This window comes from Delphinus delphis, chromosome 15 (genome assembly GCF_949987515.2).
Source record: "Delphinus delphis chromosome 15, mDelDel1.2, whole genome shotgun sequence".
Classification (NCBI taxonomy): Eukaryota; Metazoa; Chordata; class Mammalia; order Artiodactyla; family Delphinidae; genus Delphinus; species Delphinus delphis.
Window position 1 is genome coordinate 29777050 of NC_082697.1, and position 19555 is coordinate 29796604.

At 39.5% G+C, this 19555-nt stretch overlaps 1 protein-coding gene across 5 annotated transcripts in view; it reads left to right on the forward strand.

Annotated features, from left to right (window-relative positions):
• The window catches only part of ATRN (attractin), a 173483-nt gene that overhangs the window by 140020 nt on the left and 13908 nt on the right, over positions 1-19555 (forward strand). For 2 of the 5 annotated variants that reach the window (XM_069541375.1, XM_060031150.2), the window contains exons 25-27: positions 315-376; positions 13963-14041; positions 17455-17562. In XM_069541375.1, the coding sequence (XP_069397476.1) occupies positions 315-376; positions 13963-14041; positions 17455-17562 (249 nt within the window). Of the gene's footprint in view, positions 1-314; positions 377-742; positions 3634-3658; positions 4108-4149; positions 5415-13962; positions 14042-17454; positions 17563-19555 lie in introns of those variants that run through there. The other 3 variants (XM_060031151.1, XM_060031152.1, XM_060031154.1) reach the window with 3 other exon arrangements.

Sequence of the window (19555 nt, forward strand, 5' to 3'; positions counted from 1 at the left end):
AAGGAGGTAGGAAGTAACCTGACTTGCTTGTCATTGGGGTCATTAGCAGGAGTCTGAGAAGTCTTCGAGGTCAGATTAAAAATTGAGATCTGCTGTCAAGAGCAGGGGGACTGTAGGGGTTTGTGTTGAGTCTCAGAATATCACTTTTGTGTGGCAATTAAGCAAGAAAAACTAAAGGGATAAGGTGCTTTTCCTCAAGTGAAAAATTTCATTAATCTCTTCTTGAAATGTTAACGTCTTTCTGCTTCAACGAGAAGGCTGAGTTAATGGTGCTCTCTTATAACCCAATCACTCTACGTGTTTTTCTGTCACAGATTGCCTTCTCCCAGCACAGCAATTTTATGGACCTGGTACAGTTCTTCGTGACCTTCTTCAGGTAATTTCACTTATACAAACTGTATCTGTTCTTTTGATTCAGGCACTTAATTTCATTAATTATCAACCCATAAAAGATAAATGAATAATCCTATGTTTGCACAACTGATCAAACTAACTTTATATGTATTCCTGAAAAGTTACATGTCAGTTACAATACTGTGAATTCAATCTAATCTGATAAAATGAAGACATTTGGTTTGTATGTTCTGGCTTTTTGAGGCAGCTTTTCATGTACCCTATACTAAATGTAGGTAGTTTAGCTCTTCATATGGGGAGGATTTGGGGTTGAAATGACATGTAATTAATAATGATTACTGGGGCTTCCCTGGTGGCACAGTGGTTGAGAGTCTGCCTGCCGATGCAGGGAACACGGCCGGGAAGATCCCACATGCCGCGGAGCGGCTAGTCCCGTGAGCCATGGCTGCTGAGCCTGCGCGTCTGGAGCCTGTGCTCCGCAACGGGAGAGGCCACAACAGTGAGAGGCCCGCGTACCGCAAAAAAAATAATAATGATTACTGGTGTGTGCTACATATATGCTTCTTCTTGTTCACAAGATGTTTCAGGTCATTATCTAGAGTTTTAAAGCTAAAAGTGATTTGTTAGGCCCTGAGGTTCTTTTGTTTTTATAGGGTTTTTTTCAGTTTAATTTTATTTTTAAGAAAATACTATTACACATAATTGAAAAAGTGCTACAGTGCAAAGAGAAAGTGACAGCATCCTGCCCCACACCTTCCCATCTTCATTGTCCACATTTAAATTATTTTAATTGTTTTTTACTTCTCCATGCTTATACTTTTTTTTTTCCAAAGGAGAAAACTTATTTAATTTAGATAAATGCAAAAATGGATATTCAATATATTTCAAAATCCAATGCTGATTTTTTTTTAATCTAAAGCATTGCATTCCTTTCTATTTCACCACTTAATATCACAGTCATTATTACCATAAAGTATTTTCAACATTAGACAAGGAATTATGCAGTTGGGTACAATATAACTTTCTTTCATGGCTGGAACAGATAGGGTAAACTTATTCAATTTACCCACTCTTTGCCCAATCTTCTGACAAATCCCACTAGGTTTTACCCTAATTAACATAATTTCCTAACGTTTTGCTCTGCCTAATGGATTTTGAGTATGCTCAACCTTTAGAGGCATCCATGTCAGTGGCCTACACTCTTTCTTGGTTTTTCAATTCAGTTATCTTTTGATGTCCTACTGTAGAAGGATTTATTATCTTATGTTACCTCTGCCAGGACCCCCCCACACACTATAAACACATACAACTTCCCCTTCCTCCCACTCATGTAGTATAGTTACATCACAATATTTGGCTAAATCAGGAGTCCCTATTTATGTTGTTATAATCATAAAAACTCCTGTTTGCAGCTGAGTTGAACTATAATTATACTTCCCCATTTTTTGGATGGGGAATCACTCTTTGCTTATCCTAAATGTAATATTTGCCATATTTGGGGATTTTTATTGTTTGGTTTTCTATGTAGCTACTCCTGATATACCCCTGTACTCTGACAGAACTGAACAATCTCTCAGTATGGTCAAACACAAGCAAGTACTCTCCTGGTTTTAGTTTCTCTTGGAGATTTCTGCCCTAGAACCCTAGCCTGCTGCTCCCAAGTGCACTAGTTGTTTTTGAGGCCTGCGACACAACAGGCTGTCATCTTGGGAATTTCTTTTGTCTTCCTCTTATATTAAAGTCTCTGTCTCCTCGATCCCATGTCTTTGTCTCCCTGTTTATTTCCTCCTTATATTGGGGCACATTCTGCAGGAAGTTTCTGAGAAAAGGTACGTGTGGAGGTGACTTTTCTATGACCTTCCCTGTCTGGAAATGTTTTAATTTTACCCTCACATTTGATTGAAAATTCGAATACAGAATTCTAGGTTAGAAACATCTTCCATTAAAATTTGGAAGGCGCAGACTTCCCTGATGGGCCAGTGGTTAAGATTCCACTCTTCCAGTTCAGGGGGCATGGGTTCAAGCCCTGTTCGAGGAAGTTCCGCATGCTGCGCACCATGGCCAAAAAAAAAAGTATTGAGAAAGCATTTTGCTGTTTCTTCTTGTTTCTAGTATTAATATTGAGAAGGTTAGTGCCATTATAATAACCACTCCTTATATGGGATCTGTCTTCTCTCTTTAAAAAAAATATATTGAAGTATAATATAAAATTACAGAAACACTTAGAAATCATTAATGTCTAGCTCAGTGAATTATCACAAATTGAACATACTCATGTAACCACTACCCAGGACAAGAGTTTTTTTCCCCCTAGGGTATTACCAGTACCCAGTGTCCTTTTTGAGCCATCTCCTAGAGAAATGGAAATAAAAACAAATAAACAAACGGGACCTAATGAAACTTAAAAGGTTTGCACAGCAAAGGAAACCATAAACAAGACGAAAAGACAACCCTCAGAATGGGAGAAAATATTTGCAAGCGAAGCAACTGACAAAGAATTAATCTCCAAAATATACAAACAGCTCATGCAGCTCAATATCGAAAAAACCACAGATTTAAGGCATGTGGGATCTTCCCGGACCAGGGCTCGAATCCATGTCTCCTGCATTGGCAGGCGGATTCTTAACCACTGTGCCACCAGGGAAGCCCAGATTGTCCTTAATTTTTATTGCCAGTGTCTTTGCATTTTTCTGTGATACCTCTAATTTTTATCCTAAAATTGCTATATCAAAATGCAAAAACACTATCAAATAGCCCCTCAGAACAGTTGCATGAATTTACACTTCTACAACAGGAATGTAATTTCTCTTACTATTTCTGCCTCTTTCTCTTACTACCATTAACTATTTTTCATTATTTTTAATTTTGCCAATCAGGCAGGTGTCATTGGTACCTTGTTTTAATTTGTATTTATTTATAAGTGGTGTTTACTAATCTCTTATACCTTATAGTTCTTGTTTTGAATTTGTTTGTATCCTTTGCTTATATTTCTACTGGGCTTTTCACCTTTTTCTTAATGAAGTTTAGGACCATCTTTTAACCCCATTTATGGTATTTTTCACCAAGCAGATGTGTCAGTTTTTTCCTATATTTTCTTCATGAGCATTTAATCTATTGTTATTTTTTTTTATTTTTAGGTGTTCCTTTATCTCTCTTGAATCTGTTTGAATTATAGCTTTACTATATTTCCATATGGATAGGCTTCAGAAACTTGTCAGTGAATGAAAGAAGGGTATTAATTACCTCAACTCCAAAGCCACACTATCCACTAGGCCAGGAATTCACTCTCTGTTTTATTTTTCAGAGTATGCCCATCTTAGCTCATTGGAGCTCTGTCCTAAATGATGCAATGCCAGCAATATGGAATGCTGGAAATGTGATTACACTTTCTCCCCTTCACAAGGAGGTATCGTCTTTCCACAGAAATATAGGTTTCAAAAGGAAATTGCCCTCTCTGATGTTAACCACAGAAAAATTAAAATCTCAAAATCTTTTCTGACCCCTCCCAACATTTTTTTATTATGCTCACTCACTGACACCAACCATCTTCCACAGTTCCTCCAGAGTGGAACCAATGAATCCTCCTATATTCTTGCAAATTCAATATTTCTTGAATCTTTGCACTGTGACTTCCACCAAATTATAAGTCCCTCCAAGATAGTTGTCATCCCCTTCCTTTTTGGCCATGTGAGCATCGGGGCTTGGGAGGGTGACCCACTTAAATAGTTCTCCTCTGCATTTGCCTCACGGGTACTTACCTGATCCCACTGACCTGTCATATTCTTACTCTTTCAGAACCCAGCCTGTCTGCTCTATGAAGTCTTCTTCTGGCACATTCACCCCATAGTCCACCTCTTCTTGGACTCCACCCTACCCATGTTTTTATTATACACATAATCATGCTTTAATGCAGTTATTTAACAGTCTAGCGCTTAAGGGCAGCCCATATACAAATGAACCTGTAATTTGACATGCGAAGATGAACAGGGCTAATTAGAGGCCTCTCCTACAAGTTTTAAATTGGGTTCTGAGAGCCTGAAACAGTTCTTGTATGACTCTCAGCACTAACTATACTTTAGAATTCACCTGAGAAGCTTAAAAAAGAAGCAGCAGCCTGGGCCCTGCCCCGAGAGATGCTGATTTAATTGGTCTGGTATGGGACCTTATCATCATGGTATTTTAAAGGCTCTCCAGTGATTCTTATGTTCAGCTGGCATTAAAAACCCCTGAGTTAGCTGAAAGTTGTGTGGATTCAGGGGCTGGGGCAGTATTACATCCATCAATATGCAAGCTAAAGCATAGAAGGTCAGATGGAAAAGAAGATCATTAAGTACTGAGAGGATGTGAGCATGGCTTCAGCTGACAGCTTCGTGATTCCCGTTCCTGCAAGAGCAGGTGGCTTTAGGGCTCTGAGAGAGCCCTGTAATTATTCCCCCACCACCAGCCAGTGACTACCACCTGGGTAGAGGTTATCTGGAATTTAAATTCTAGACTGTAATTATTTTACATAATATAGGAACAGTTTTTTTAAGTTCTACTGGTTTTTTTCTTGCACCATTGAATGTGTCCCATGTCCTGTCCTTTGTTGGATGTTGTTGTTATGCAGAACTATATCCTAGAGTCATTCTCTCAGAAAAGACCTGAGAAAGAATTTGATACTTGGGGAAGACCTTTTATAAAGTCTGAAGACTGGAGTCTTGAGTTTTGCAACATTGTCTTCTATTTCTTTGTTTCCTCACCTTTAATTCTATTTGCTTGCATTCTGGACTTCTCTAGTAGATGAATGAGTACAGCTCTGGATCTGTCCTCCATATTTCTTAACTGAACTCTCATTTCTTTTTCATTTTCCTTTCCACTACATTCTTGGTGAGCTCCTCAACTCATTAATTTAGTCTAGTGTTGGGTCCATTTCTTTTACTGAGTCATCTGATTAGGTTTTTTTTATTTTAACATTTGCATTTTATTTCTAATATATGTTCCTTGTAGCCTGTTTCAATTTTATGAATGCAATTTACTTTCATATTCCTTTGTGAGATTAATAAATGTTATTATTTTATTTTGAAGTCTTATTTTGTGTTATTAATAATTGTCTCCTCAGATGCTGTTTGTTGTTGTTGTTTGGTACCTCTCTTTCACAATGCTGGTTTTCCTCAAAATGTCTGATTTTTGATTATGTTGAAGATTCTGTGTTTACCTTTGTATGGTTGCCATTTCCGTCTGTCACAGCCTCCAGTGAGTATGGAGTATGGAGGTAGAGTGTGCTGCTGGGTCAGGTATATTGTTAGTCTGTCTTATGTATAAGAGAGTATCCATCCTGCCTGGCCTCTCTAGCCCCAGGACCAGAGCTCACTGCCTTAGTTGCTCTCTTCCATTGCTCAGCACAAGCAGGGAGAAGGGAAAAAACCATCTGGTGTGGCCACACTGAATACAGCTCCCCCCCAGCACTCTGGCAGTTCTCCAGAACCCCCTCCCTCCTTGTATCCATATACTCTAGACTGACTGACTGACTTCTTCCTTCCTTCTCCCTTCCTCCCTCCGTCCCTCCCTCCCTTCCCCCCTTTCCTTTCCCTCTCTCATATGCTCACTCTCTCTTTCTCTCTCTCCCCCTCCCTCCTTCCCTCCTTCCTTCCTTTCTTTTAATTTTAAGAGACTTTATTTGTTTAAAGCAATTTTAGGTTTACAGCAAAATTGAGAGGAAGGTACAGAGATTTCCCATATACCCCCTGCCTCCACACATGCATAGCCTCCCCCATTATCAACATCACTTGCCAGAATTAAACATTTTTTACTAAAGATGAACCTACACTGATACATCATAATCATCCAAAGTTCATAGTTTACCTTAGGGTTCACACTTGGTGGTGTTGTACATCTGTGGGGTTTGGACAAATGTGTAATGTCATATCCATTTTCATAATATCAGAGTATTTTTACTACCCTAAAAATGGAGCCCCTTTTTTACTTTTTAGCTCTCTCTAATCTGGCTTCCATCCCAACACTGCATCTAATTTTTTTGTTGTTGAGGGCAGCTAGCACATCTCTATTGCTAAATCCAAAAGTTAGTCTTTAGTTCTTATCTTTTTGGCTTTGCAACAGTATCGGTCAACTGATCACCCTATCAGTGAGACTCTTCTTGCCTTTTGTGAGTCCATACTGCCCTGAAGCTGCTCTTTCTTGGCCTCCCTTGCTGAACTATCTTTTCTATTCAACTAATAATTGTTGCTATTCTTCCAGAGCTTGACCCTGGCCATCTCCTTACTGTGTGTTCTCAGGTTGAAGTCTGCCATCCCCATCTGCAGCATAACATGCCCAGAAGTGAACTTTTTGATCCTTCCTCACCAGTCTTCCCCACATCACTAATTGGCAAATCATGCTGCTGATTCCAAGTCACTTCTTTCCCTTTCACACCCAAAAGGCATTCCGTCGCCACATCCCAGCAGTTACGGTTAGCAACCTGCCCTACCTCTACTCCCCACCCTAGCCCTAACCATCACAATCTCGCTAGTACTATTTCAGTTGATTTTAGCTCCTTTACAACCCACAAAAAGTCCAGAGGAGACCTTTAAAACCATGAATTAGTTTGTATCTAACCACTTATCTCATATCTAGTGGCTCTGCATTGTATCTAAAATAAAAACCAGGGTCCTGCATGAACTGGCCTCTGTTCACCTCTCCACCTTCACCTTACGCTACTCTGTTCTGCATTCCCATTACATGAGCCTCCTTCTGTTTCTTAGAAAGCACCAAGCTCCTTCCCACCTCATGGCATTTGCACATACTTTTCCTTCTTTCTGGAACGCTCTTCTCCTTACCCTTTACCTGTATACTTTTACCCATTGCTTTGTTTTTCCAAACAAAAACCAATTCTCTGACATCAACTGACTGTCCTACGATTCAGTTCTGACACTAACCACGTGAAATCAGTGCACACCCCACAGGTTAAGGGCTCAGTCCAACAAGACTGCTCCTACTTCAGACGTCAACCACAAATGGGTCCCAAGGCTACCCATACTTCTGCCTGGCCAAATACAAGTTTGGGTTGTTCCTGTGACCCCTCTCAGATTCAACAGTTTGCTGTTGCCTCACAGAACTCAGGAAAACACCATACTTAAAATTGCAGGTTTATTATAAAGAATACAACTCAGGAGCAACCCAGTGGTTGTTCAACAACCCAGAGTTGCATTGGGCAAGGTATGAAGGCAAGAGGGAGAGCACAGAGCTTCTATGCTCTTTCTGGGCATGACACACTCCCAGCACATCGATGTGTTCACCAACCCTGAAAGCCCCCCAAACCTCATCATTCCACATTTTATCAAGGTTTCATTGAGTAGGCATGATTGGTGAAATCTCTGGTCATTGGTGATTGAACTCAATCTCCAGTCCCTCTACCCTCCTGTGGAGGGGAGGTGTGCTGGGGGGCTGAATGGTCTAACCCTTCAATCACATAATTCGTTTTTCTGGTGGTCAGCCCCGTCCAGAAGCTATTTAGGTCCTTCCCTCCCATGAGGGGAGAAAAGACACTCCTGAATTACATCTCCATAAACGTGTTATAAAAAATAGTTAATTCAGGGCTTCCCTGGTGGCGCAGTGGTTGAGAGTCCGCCTGCCGATGCAGGGGACGTGGGTTCGTGCCCCGGTCCCGGGAAGATCCCACATGCTGTGGAGCGGCTGGGCCCGTGAGCCACGGCCGCTTGAGCCTGCGCGTCCGGAGCCTGTGCTCCACAACGGGAGAGGCCACAACAGTGAGAGGCCCGCGTACTGCAAAAAAAAAAAAACAAAAAAAAAAGTTAATTCAGACTCAAAGCCACTGTCGTTTTTTTATACCCTTCTGTATTATATAAATTACTTTGTGTAGAAAACTGGTAAAGATACATTTTAAAGATTTTTTAAATCAAAATTAAAAGATAGTTTCTTCCTTTTTAAGGCTGAGTAATATTCTCTGTAAAGATAAACCACAATTTATCTGCTCACCTCCTGATAGACATTTAGGTTATTTCCAGTTTTTGACTGTTACAAATAAAGCCATTATGAACAGTTGTGTAAAAAAGAGGGGAGAGGATGCTCCTATCACATAGGAGATTTCAAGGGTTTTAGGAGCCCTGTGCCAGGAACTTGGGACAAAGACCATATGTATATTTCTTACTATACCACACTCATCCTTCAAATTTCGGCACAGTGTCACTTCCTCCAAGATTCCATCAATGAACCCCCAAACTAAATTCTCTCCCTTTGTTCTACCCTCCCAGGGAACTGTATTATTTTTCATCACGGTACTTATCACAGTTCTGTACTTGCGTACTATGTGTCCACAGTGAGACTCTAAGCTTTGGGAGAGCAGGTACAGTGTCTCTTTTGTTCACCCCTGTATACACACACACTTTCAGCATCTAGCACAGAGTCATGCTCCAATATATGTGAAAAGTAAAGCAGACCTTCAGGAGAAGCGCAGAGCCATGAGGGACCATAGACACCAACCTCTCTGAGGGGAAAAAAGCTCGTGGTGCTGCTGATAGGAATGCGGAGGCCGTATGCTAACTCAGTAGCTCCGATTAGCAGGTGTGTTATGTTCTTGGACCATGTGTACAGACTGAGGTGACTCAGCTGCCAAGTACCAACCCAGTGAGGATTAGTCACCTCAGCTGATTGGTGGAAGACTGAATGACACCATCAGAATCGATCAGGGACCACAGAATCTTGTGTAGAAAACAAGGACAGATGGTGTTCTCATCACTTCTCCCTTTTTTTGAATGTGGGAACCTTTGGAAAAGAATGCAGAACTTTGGTATCTAATGAAAACCTACTGTATAGCTCAGGGAACTCTACTCAGTGCTCTGTGGTGATCTAAATGGGAAGGAAATACAAAAAAGAGGGGATATATGTATACGCATAGCTGATTCACTTTGCTGTACAATAGAAACTAACACAACATTGTAAAGCAACTAAACTCCAATAAAAATTAATTTTAAAAAATTAAACTTAATTTAATTTCCACTAAGCTTCCATTGAATTCAAAGACAATAAAATAAAGGACTTTTGCTAAATATTAAAAAAAAAAAAAAAGACTGCAGAACTTTGGTTTTTCTGGATTTTGTTTGGGAAGTAGAAATGATGAGCTTTTAGCTGAGAATGGAGTCCTTTTCATGAGCATGAGGAAGAAAATATTTTCCCAGAGCAAGTTAACCAGGTCCAAAAGGATATACATGAAACATGAGAGAAGGAAAGGTATACAGATAATTCTAAGCACTCTGAAGAATAGCTCATAGAATACAGAAGAGAGAATTAGAGTTGGGGTGGGGGTAGAAGGGGATAGCTCAGTGATTCAAATGAGAAAATATCAGTGTGAGATAAGTTAGAAAAGGACTCCCAGACTTGGGCACAGTGAAGAGTAATCTCTAGATCCAGATAAATCCATTAAGCCCTCTTTGTGTCTTAATTGAGATGCTCTCCCAGACTCCAGTAGGAGCCTTGTGTGTATAAAGGGGGAAATAATAAGACCCATTTGCTTGCTTTCTCTGAAAATCAAATGAGGTGATGCGTGTGAAAGAGCTTTGTATCTGAAAGTGATGTGGTAGTGTGGTCAGGATAATGATTATTAGTAGAAGAGGGAGAGACAGACTAACACTCTGAACATCTGTGTCACTGGAGTTAGAGGTGCCTTAGAAGATAGCATTTGGGTGAGAATAAAAAGGAGAAGCAGGGGATGTCCAATAGGAGGCACTGACCAATAGGAGGGACTGTAATGGGAATTCCTGATATTGGCAAGGTATGTTTTTGTAAAACTTTTAATTATCTGAACTTCTGCTTAGGTCCTTGCCAGATTGACAGCAGACATTTTGACACATCCATGTCTTGTTGATCATTTCATTTTCCAGAAGATGGAAGTGATATGGGGTACTACCACTCTGGATCTAATTCAAACCAGAATGGTGAAGTGCACATCACAGGAACTTGGGAAGAAGCAGCAGTGTCTCTGTTTTAGATTGGTTGGGAGGTCAAGGCCAGGCCAAGAAGTGAATATGTAGTTTTTTTGTTTTTATTTTATTTATTTTTATTTTTGGCTTAGTTGGGTCTTAGTTGCAGTATGCGAGCTCTCTAGTTGTGGCACGGGCTCAGTTGTTGCAGTGCGTGGGCTTAGTTGCCTCGCGACATGTGGGATCTTAGTTCCCCGACCAGGGATCGGACCCACGTCCCCCGCATTGGAAGGCAGATTCTTAACCACTGGGCCACCAGGGAAGTCCCGAATATGTAGTTTTAGAAAGGCTAGACTTGCAAGGACAGGAAAAGCAAAGTTCAGTACACTCTCAAAAGTATCATTCTACTTACACAATTACAGTTAAGCTGGTGAAAAACATCCCCAAACACAGAGCTCTCAGAAAATATTGTGAGTTTTCAAAGATATATATTGATACAAAAGATGGAAAGAAAGACCTAGAGTCAAGACATGGATTTCTGAGCATAGTCTCAGGAAAGTGTAAGCCTCTGATAAGCAGGGACAGGTTTAGGACAAAAAAGGACAAAGGATTCTTGTTTTTTCCTAGGTACAGAGCTGAAAAGAAGTGAAAGACCCTTAGCCTGGGGCCAGTGTCCCTGTGTTGAAAGAGAGAAATACACTTCTTTAAGAATGATCTTTGAATGCCATAGGAAAATGTTAATAATTGCAAGGCTGAGTAATGAACACATAGAGATTCACTGGATCAGTCTCTCTTCTTTTGTGTATGTTTGAAAATTTCCATGATTTTTTAAAAAATTACATTTGTATTAAAAACTATAGAAAACAATTGATAAGAGGAACTGCAGTAAGATGAACAGAGTCACAGCCCCACCTGTCCCCAGATTAGTGGTAGGAAAAAAAAGAAGGGAGGGGTATCAGCAAGTGCCACCTTTTTTGAAATAACTAGTAAATTCTTCATTGTTGTGTTACCCTTGGAGAAATCATGCACATGTCAGCTTTGAGGAACAATCATTGTGTGTCGGTATGCTGTTTATGTCTCTCAGAAAAGCTGGAACAGGCGGAAGAAACTGGGTTGTTGGTGTTTCTAACAGGTCTGCGTTGAAGACAGAAGCCCCTCAAGGATAAGGGGCACAGACCTTCTGAGCTGCACTGTTTCACAGTTCTGTGTTGAGGGTAGTCCAAGAGAGGCCCCTGAGTGACACCAGACTCCTTGCCTCTGAGGCCAGCCCTGTATTCAGCTGCATCAGCAGCATCCTGACCAACTCATGTGTTTCATGTTCTTCCATGTGGATTTGCTGCCACCATGTGTTTATCTATCTATTAGAATAAAAGTACCAGAAAGCAAGCTGATGGGGGGAAAAAGCAGGATTATGCATGGAAACCATGAAAGACGAAAGAAGGTTACTCTTCTCAGACTCCCTTACTGCTTCTTCCTATTCTCCCCAACTTCTCAGTGTTGGGGTGCCCCTAAGACACTCTTCTCTATTTGTATTCATCCCCTTGATGACCTCATCCAGATTCATTACTTCAAATACCATGTATATGCTGATGACTCTCAAATGCTGTCTCCAGCCCAGACCTGGTAACCAGCCCCCAGTAGCTTTCAGGTAGATGTCTCAGAACTCAACATGTCTAAAACTAAACTCTCTTCTGTCTCGCACCTGCTCCCCTCAGAGTCTTCCCTGTCCAGGTTTGATGGCAAGTTCCTCAGACCCTGACTTCTCTCTTTTATACCCTACATCCAGCCCATCAGGAAATCCTATTTATTGCCTTGACCTTCAAGTCATGTCCAGATTCCAAAGTGCTTTTCACACCCCTGCTACCACCATCCTGGTTTGAGCCACCCTCATTTCTCACCTAGACTCCTGTTCTTTCTATTTCTGCGTTGCTACCTTAATGGTCTCCTTAGCATAAATTAAATCATGACACTTCTCTGCTCAAAAACCTGCACTGGCTCATCTCACTCAGTAAAATCCAACACCATTATAATGCCTTTTGGGCCCTCGTGATCTGCCCTCTTCTTACCTCTGTGTCTTTATCCCTGGCCTAACTTCCCTCCCCTACTCCAGTAACACTGGCCTCCTGAGGTGCCTCAAGAAATCCCAGGCACATCCTTGCCTCAGGCTTTGCACTGGCTGACCCTGGTTGCCCAGGTGCATTTCTGCAGACCTTCACAAGCCACCTCCCACACATCCTCTATGTCTTAGCTCAGATGTCACCTTCTCAAGAATTAAGGCCCACCCACTCTGACCATTCTGCTTTAGAGTGCCACTGTCACTCCTGAACCTCTACCCTTAACATCTTTTTATCTGTGTAGTATTTACTCCCTTCTGACATGCTCTATAATTTACTCACTTATTTTGTTTACTGTTTACCTCCATCTGCTGAAATGTAAACTCCATGGGAAAAGTGGTCTTTTGTTCTGTTCACTGGTGTATTCCATGAGCCTAGAACAGGACCTGCCTCAATAAAGTACTGATAAAAAGAAAAATAGAAACTGTCAGAAAGGAGGAAGGATCATCAGTGTCAGGACAGCCGGGAGGACCAGCAAGATAGGAACTGAAGACTCTCCACTGAGTGATAACCTGGGGAGCTTCTCTTTTGTCAGGGAACCCAGTGGAGGGGTCTGCACTCTGTGCCTCTTAGGGAAGTGGTGGGCTGAGGGAGGCTTAATTTCTATTTCTGAAAGGGCAGAAGCTCAGTCCTCCTAGCACCTTAGAGGACCTGTCACCAGCCAGCTGTGGAGGCCTGTCTTCAGCGATCTGTGCATTGAACCTGCCTCTCGTAAAGCCAACCCCATCCTGCAAACACAGAGCTCAGCAAGAGAGTACCCAACTACAGGGGCGGAAAGCCTTGTGTCTGCTTGTAACACCCTGGAACAGTACTCTGTAATAAGCCCCTTTTACAAGTTAATGAGTGAAAATGCTAATTTTAAAATTATTTAGCGGTTACTAACAGGTTTATTTGTTAGGCTCATTAGTCCTTTTAATCAGAAGTCAGTCATTCTCTTTGCTGTCACAGTAGCTTTTCAAACCATTCGGTGCCTGATTTAAGAGGCATTGAATCTTGAGAGAACATTGAAATCATTTGCAGTTATAAGACCACTGGGACTTCGTCTTCTCCTAATACTTTTAAGAAAGTTGTTGGCTTGAATTTAGTTGTTTTATTTTATTTAAAAAATAGGTATTTACTTTGAATATATATTACTACATATAAATTTATTGTTCCTTATGAAAAGCTGGTTGTTACTTTGATAGTTAACTTTTCTCACTTTTTTAGACTTTACCAGTAGATTTTTGCTAATTTGATTAAATAGCATGCTTGTTACTTGTCATAATTATCATAGAATTGTTTTTATTATTTGGGATAAGCCATGATGGACCATTCTGATAAAGGCCGGCAGGAAATCAAGGCTCTCCTCTCAGAGTACCTTGCGGAGACAGTATTGTCTAGTTGGGTCGGGAAGCCCAGCTTATCAAAGTCTTCTCACACTTTGTTTCCTGTGAACCAGGACATGGTTGTGATGACTCATCAGAAAGGAGCTTGGAGTTGGTATTTGGGGGATTGTTTCCCTGCCTGACATGGGGTGTAGATGACAGTGTGCTGATTCTGGGGGTTGGGATAATAACTCAGTACTTTCCTTCCCTTTCTCACAGTTGTTTCCTCTCTTTGCTCCTGGTGGCTGCTGTGGTTTGGAAGATCAAACAAAGTTGTTGGGCTTCCAGACGTAGAGAGGTAAGCCTCAGTGGTTAAAGATTAATGAATCCCTGTAAGAACTTTTTCCTTCGTATTTCCCTTAAGCAAGTCAGTTTTGCTATTTAGTGATAATTGATGGATATATCTATAGAGAGAGTAATGTATGGTCAGTAGACTTCAATCAGTGCTATGTAAGCTATAGTTCATTCTGCACCACATGGTTTTAACTTTCTAAAAGGAAACTAAGAATCATATTGACTTACAGGTGAAGTCAGTTTTTTTATCCTTCCTACCAGAAGCTGGTTCCTTAGCTCAGGCTGGAGATCTGAAGGCTTAGTAGCACAGCCTTTACAGGAGCCTTTCATGAGGATGAGAGTAAAATATCAAAAGTTTCTCATTATTCAAGGAAAGATAAATGTGTGTCTAATTAAGTATTTGCTTGAGTTCTATTTATTAATGAGTGTTGATTTATTTCCAGAGCTCCATTCCGAAAGTAATATTAATAAGTCCAGAAAATATTTATAATTGGCAAATCAAATAAACTTGATGAAAAATTACAACACAAAAACTGCTTATTGCAACTTTCACTTCTGTATTTACTCTGCGTTTTAGTCATCATGTCTATTGCATTGTTGCTAAATAGAAGTGCACTAAGATCTAGACTTTGTGCTCTTTGGTTTTCTATATAAAACTTGATCTATAGACAAGATTTAGAGGAGAACAGAAATATCTAAAATCAAAATTCACAAGCATGCAGCACTGTTCATAGAACATTAGTGTCTGTAATGGGGTTAAGATAGGCTTCAGGATATGAGCCTCTTCCTGGGGGCCGTGACACCTTTTCTGACCCATGTAAAGGTGATGTTATCATAGAGGTAGCGTTACAGCCTCTTTATTATGATTTTAAAAATTCAGTGGATAACTTATTCAGAGGTTTTTTTCTTTTTAATAGCTCTATTACTAAGATATTTTAAAATCTCAACAAATAGCACAGTATTCTGAAAAAATATGTTATCCAAATGTGTAATAAAAAAGTGAGAAGCCATATAAACTAGTACCAAGGAAGGAATCAAAAACTTGTCAAGATATTACTCTCTCCACAAAGGGTATTAGACCCAAGGAGTTTCAATTTGAGATGAGTTTATGGAGATAATAATAGTCTATTTCTTCTTGGGTGCTTATGAGAATTAATTATTTCCAAAATATATAAACGGTTCCAGGGTAAAGGAAAAGATGGGAAGTGTAAAAGAATCCTGATACATTTTATGCTTCGAAACCTTGAAACCAAAACCTGAGAAATGTAACACCAAAAAGTAAAGACCAGTTGTATAATGACTGTACGTGCAGCAGTCTAGTTTACCAGTGTAGAAAAGGGATCATTTCACACCAGAAAACCTACTAGGATATGTTATATCAGTAGGTAAAAAAATAAAACCTAAATTTTCGGTAGTGGCCAAGTTATCATTTAGTCATTTATTGATATTAACACTCATTCCTAGTTTAAAAACAAAACTCTTAGTAAACTCAAAAATAATACCTCCTCAACACTCTGAAGAATAACCAGATAACCAACATCACCCATGATAAAAAAAATACTAGAGTTTGTATCCAATAAAATCCAGACAAGTTAGTCATATTAAGAACTGACATTTGAGCATTTCTAAATTGCAGGCACTGTTGTAAGAGGTTTTATATAGATTAACTAATTTAATCCTCACAACAACCCTATAAAATAGTGACACTAGTCCTTTTTCACAGATAGAGGAACTGAGGCTCAGAGAGGCAAAGTAACTTACCCATCACCACACAGTTACAATAAAGACACCAAACTGGGCTTTAAACTTAGGACTTCCATCTTCACAGACCATGTTTCTAATCACAAAGTAGTCCCCATAGTCACTTACTTTTGTTCTGGGTATTCTAGACTCTGCACTAAGAGAAATAGAAATAAGAAGTTTTGTCACTTTCGGAAAGGGAATAAAATTATTATTTTCATATAAGATGATTAAAACATCATATAGATTTACCTGCATAAAATTACTAAAGTATATAAAAAATAAACAAATGAATAACATAGAAGACAAACAACCAACTGGAAAATATTTGCAGTGTACATGAAAGAAAATAAGATGAACACCTTGCAGAGAAGAGGTTTTCCCCAAAAAAAGTATGCTTATTACACAGTTGATCAACCAATAAACTAAGCTTTTACCTTTGTGACTTAAAATTTCTCTGTTACTGTGAACCTGACCATTCAAAATATATTTTATCTTTTCTAAAATATCATTCATGATTTATCCCTCTCAGAACTGTAGAAAAGTGATGTGATATTTTTTATAACAAAAATAATAGCAGCTAATACTGCTTAAGTCATTGCTACATACCAGGCCCTATTTTAAGTGCCTTTACTCACATTATCTCCTTGTCATAAAGGAACTAGACTGGGAACTGTCTCACTGTGACTCCACACTTAGAATAGCAGAGAACCCAGAGGAGGGTTGTTGTTATATGTATTTGTTGAGTAAATGGACCAATAGCTTTGTGAGATGTAGGAATGTGATTATTGACATGTTAACACAATGTTTAATATAAAAATGCCCTTCTAAAACAGAGCCATGATCTATCCAGCCCAAGATTCTGTCTCCTACAATAGTTCCAAGGAAGTGGTCGAAGTAGGGCCTCATTGTCTTCCACAGCATGACCTCAGAGCTTCAGTGACATGCCCAGATTTATGATATCCCTAATGATATATGATTGACAACACACCACGTACTAGGCACTGTGCTAGTTAAAGCATCTCATTTAATCCTACTGATACTTTTATGGGATTAAAAACCCATTTCAGAGAGGAGGGAACTGAAACCCAGAGACTTTAAACACCTTTTTAAAAGTCACACAGCTGGAGAGTGTTGAAGCAGATATTCATATCCAAGCCTCCCTAAATCCAGAGCCCCTAGTTGTCCCTCTGCTCTGCAAAACTTCATGGTTTTTTGTGTTTAGCTTATACCACCTCTCTGAATAAAGAGCTCTTTCAGTTCCTATCTACTGTATAACAAAGGATAGTTTTTGTTGCTGTGTAAATACTTGGTTCAAGTTTCAGCAGGAAAAAAGAAAGCCTGGCTTTAATCTAGTAATAAAAATGTAAGGAGATAGGATAATTTATTTTATGTGTTTAATAAGCAGGCATCATAGCATTATATCCATCAGTACATTAGTATGTATCTCTAACAGATAAGGACTTTTTCTTTAATATAACAATACTGTCATCACAGCCAACAAAATTAAAATGTTAATACCTGGTCCATGTCCAGTTTTCCCCAGCTGTCTCAAAAATATCGTTTTGGACTTGATTTGTTTGAATCAGGGAGGATGAGGTATTTTTAATATGTAGTATTCTCTAATAAAATCCCCTCAGTACTCTTTGCATTAATGATTGCTGTATTACTTATCAGCAACTTCTTCGAGAGATGCAGCAGATGGCCAGTCGTCCCTTTGCCTCTGTAAATGTTGCCTTGGAAACAGATGAAGAGCCTCCTGATCTTATTGGGGGAAGTATAAAGGTGAGATTGTATTTCAAAAGTCCCTGTGACTTAACTTATCAAAACTCATGCTTCTAAGTCTGGGGAACCAGAGAGAGCAAGAGCCTCATTCTGTTGCCTCTTATGTTATCCTCCCTCTTTCTTCTTAACAGTAAGTCCACACACTGAAAGTGTCAGGTATTCTTTTGCTTTCATTTTCTAATCTTTGATTCATGTTGTTAAGCAGTCTCATATTCAGGGAATTTTAAAATGTAAATAACTTGTCTGATATTCTTGTAAGTTTTCTGTGGCGTAATACTTGAAAACTTGAAAATAGCTAAATTGAACCATTGTTCCTTATAAGTATTTTGGGGGATTTTTTAAAAGGGGAAAAATCATGATTGACTATGAATTCTGTAGTCAAAATAAATAATTCTGATCCCCCCACCATGATGAAGAAAATGATAAGACTTTCTCTTTTAACAAAATGATGAAATATTTCAGATACTCTTGGGAAACAGCTATATGTTCGTGGAGATATGTATACACACACATATATACATATGTATATGTATGTGTATATATTTTATATATATATATATATATATATACATATATATATATATATATATATATATATATATATATATATATATAAAACCTGTATGTCCTAACATTAAAGCATTACTGAGCTTACAGGAAGTATGTGAGATTTCCAGGGACCACTCTCCTTTCCCTCCTCCAAAAAAGAACAAACCATGAACCAAAACCAGAGCCATGCGTGGTCTAAAGTGGTTCTAGACTGGTAACACCCCACATCTCACAGCTGAAGTAGATGCAGACCCTGTCTGAGGGAAAACATACCCAATTCAGCCATGTAGGACTCCCATAGATCAAGACCAAGGAATCAGTGATCACCAAGGACAAAAGAGAAAAGCCATGAATAAGAGTCAGCAGAAGCAACAGAAGTGGCACCTAATGAATATAATATAGCTCTGTATGAAATGTTTAAAGAAACGAAAGATAGAATCATAAAGATAAGGAAGCCATGAGAGTCAAGAATGGCCAATCACACCTGAAAAAGAACCAAATGGAACTGTTAGAAATGGAAAATACAGTAGTTGAAATTTTTTAAATAATTCAGTTTACATGTTAAACAGCACGTCAGACACAAGTAAGGAGAGAGCTTTTGAGCTGGAAGATGACTCTGAAGAAACTACACAGGCTGCAGAACAGAGACAAGGAGATGGAAAATATGACAGATAATGAGAATATGGAGGATAGAATGAGAAAACTTAACATATATATTATCACAGTCCCAGAACAAATGAATGGAGGAGAGGCAATATTCAAAGAGCTGAGAATTTTCCAGAACTGATGGAAGACATGATTATACAGATTCTAGCAAAACATATTGTAAGCAGGAGTAAGGAAAGAAAGCAGAGGGAAGGCAGGGGTGAAAGAAAACTACAGTTGGGTTTATCATAGTGAAACTGTAGAACTCCAAAGACAAAGAGAATGTCTTAAAATTAGCCAGAACAAAAAAAGATCACTACAACGTGGAGAAATTGGAACCCTTGTGTACTGTTAGTGGGAATGAAAATGATGCAGCTGCTGTGGAAAACAGTATTTCTCTTCCTCAAAAAAATAAAAATATGGCTTCCCTGGTGGCGCAGTGGTTGAGAGTCCGCCTGCAGATGCAGGGGACACAGGTTCGTGCCCCAGTCCAGGAGGATCCCACATGCCGCGGAGCGGCTGGGCCCGTGAGCCGTGGCCGCTCAGCCTGCGCATCCGGAGCCTGTGCTCTGCAATGGGAAAGGCCACAACAGTGAGAGGCCCGTGTACCAAATAAAATAAAAATAAAAATAGAATTATTTATTATATGATCTAGCAATTCTATTTCTGGGTATATATCCAAAAGAATTGAAAGCAGGGTCTTGAAGATATATTTGCACACCGTGTGCATAGCAGCTTTATTCACAGTAGCTAGAAGTTGGAACCAACCTATGTGTCCATTGAGGTATGAATGGATAAA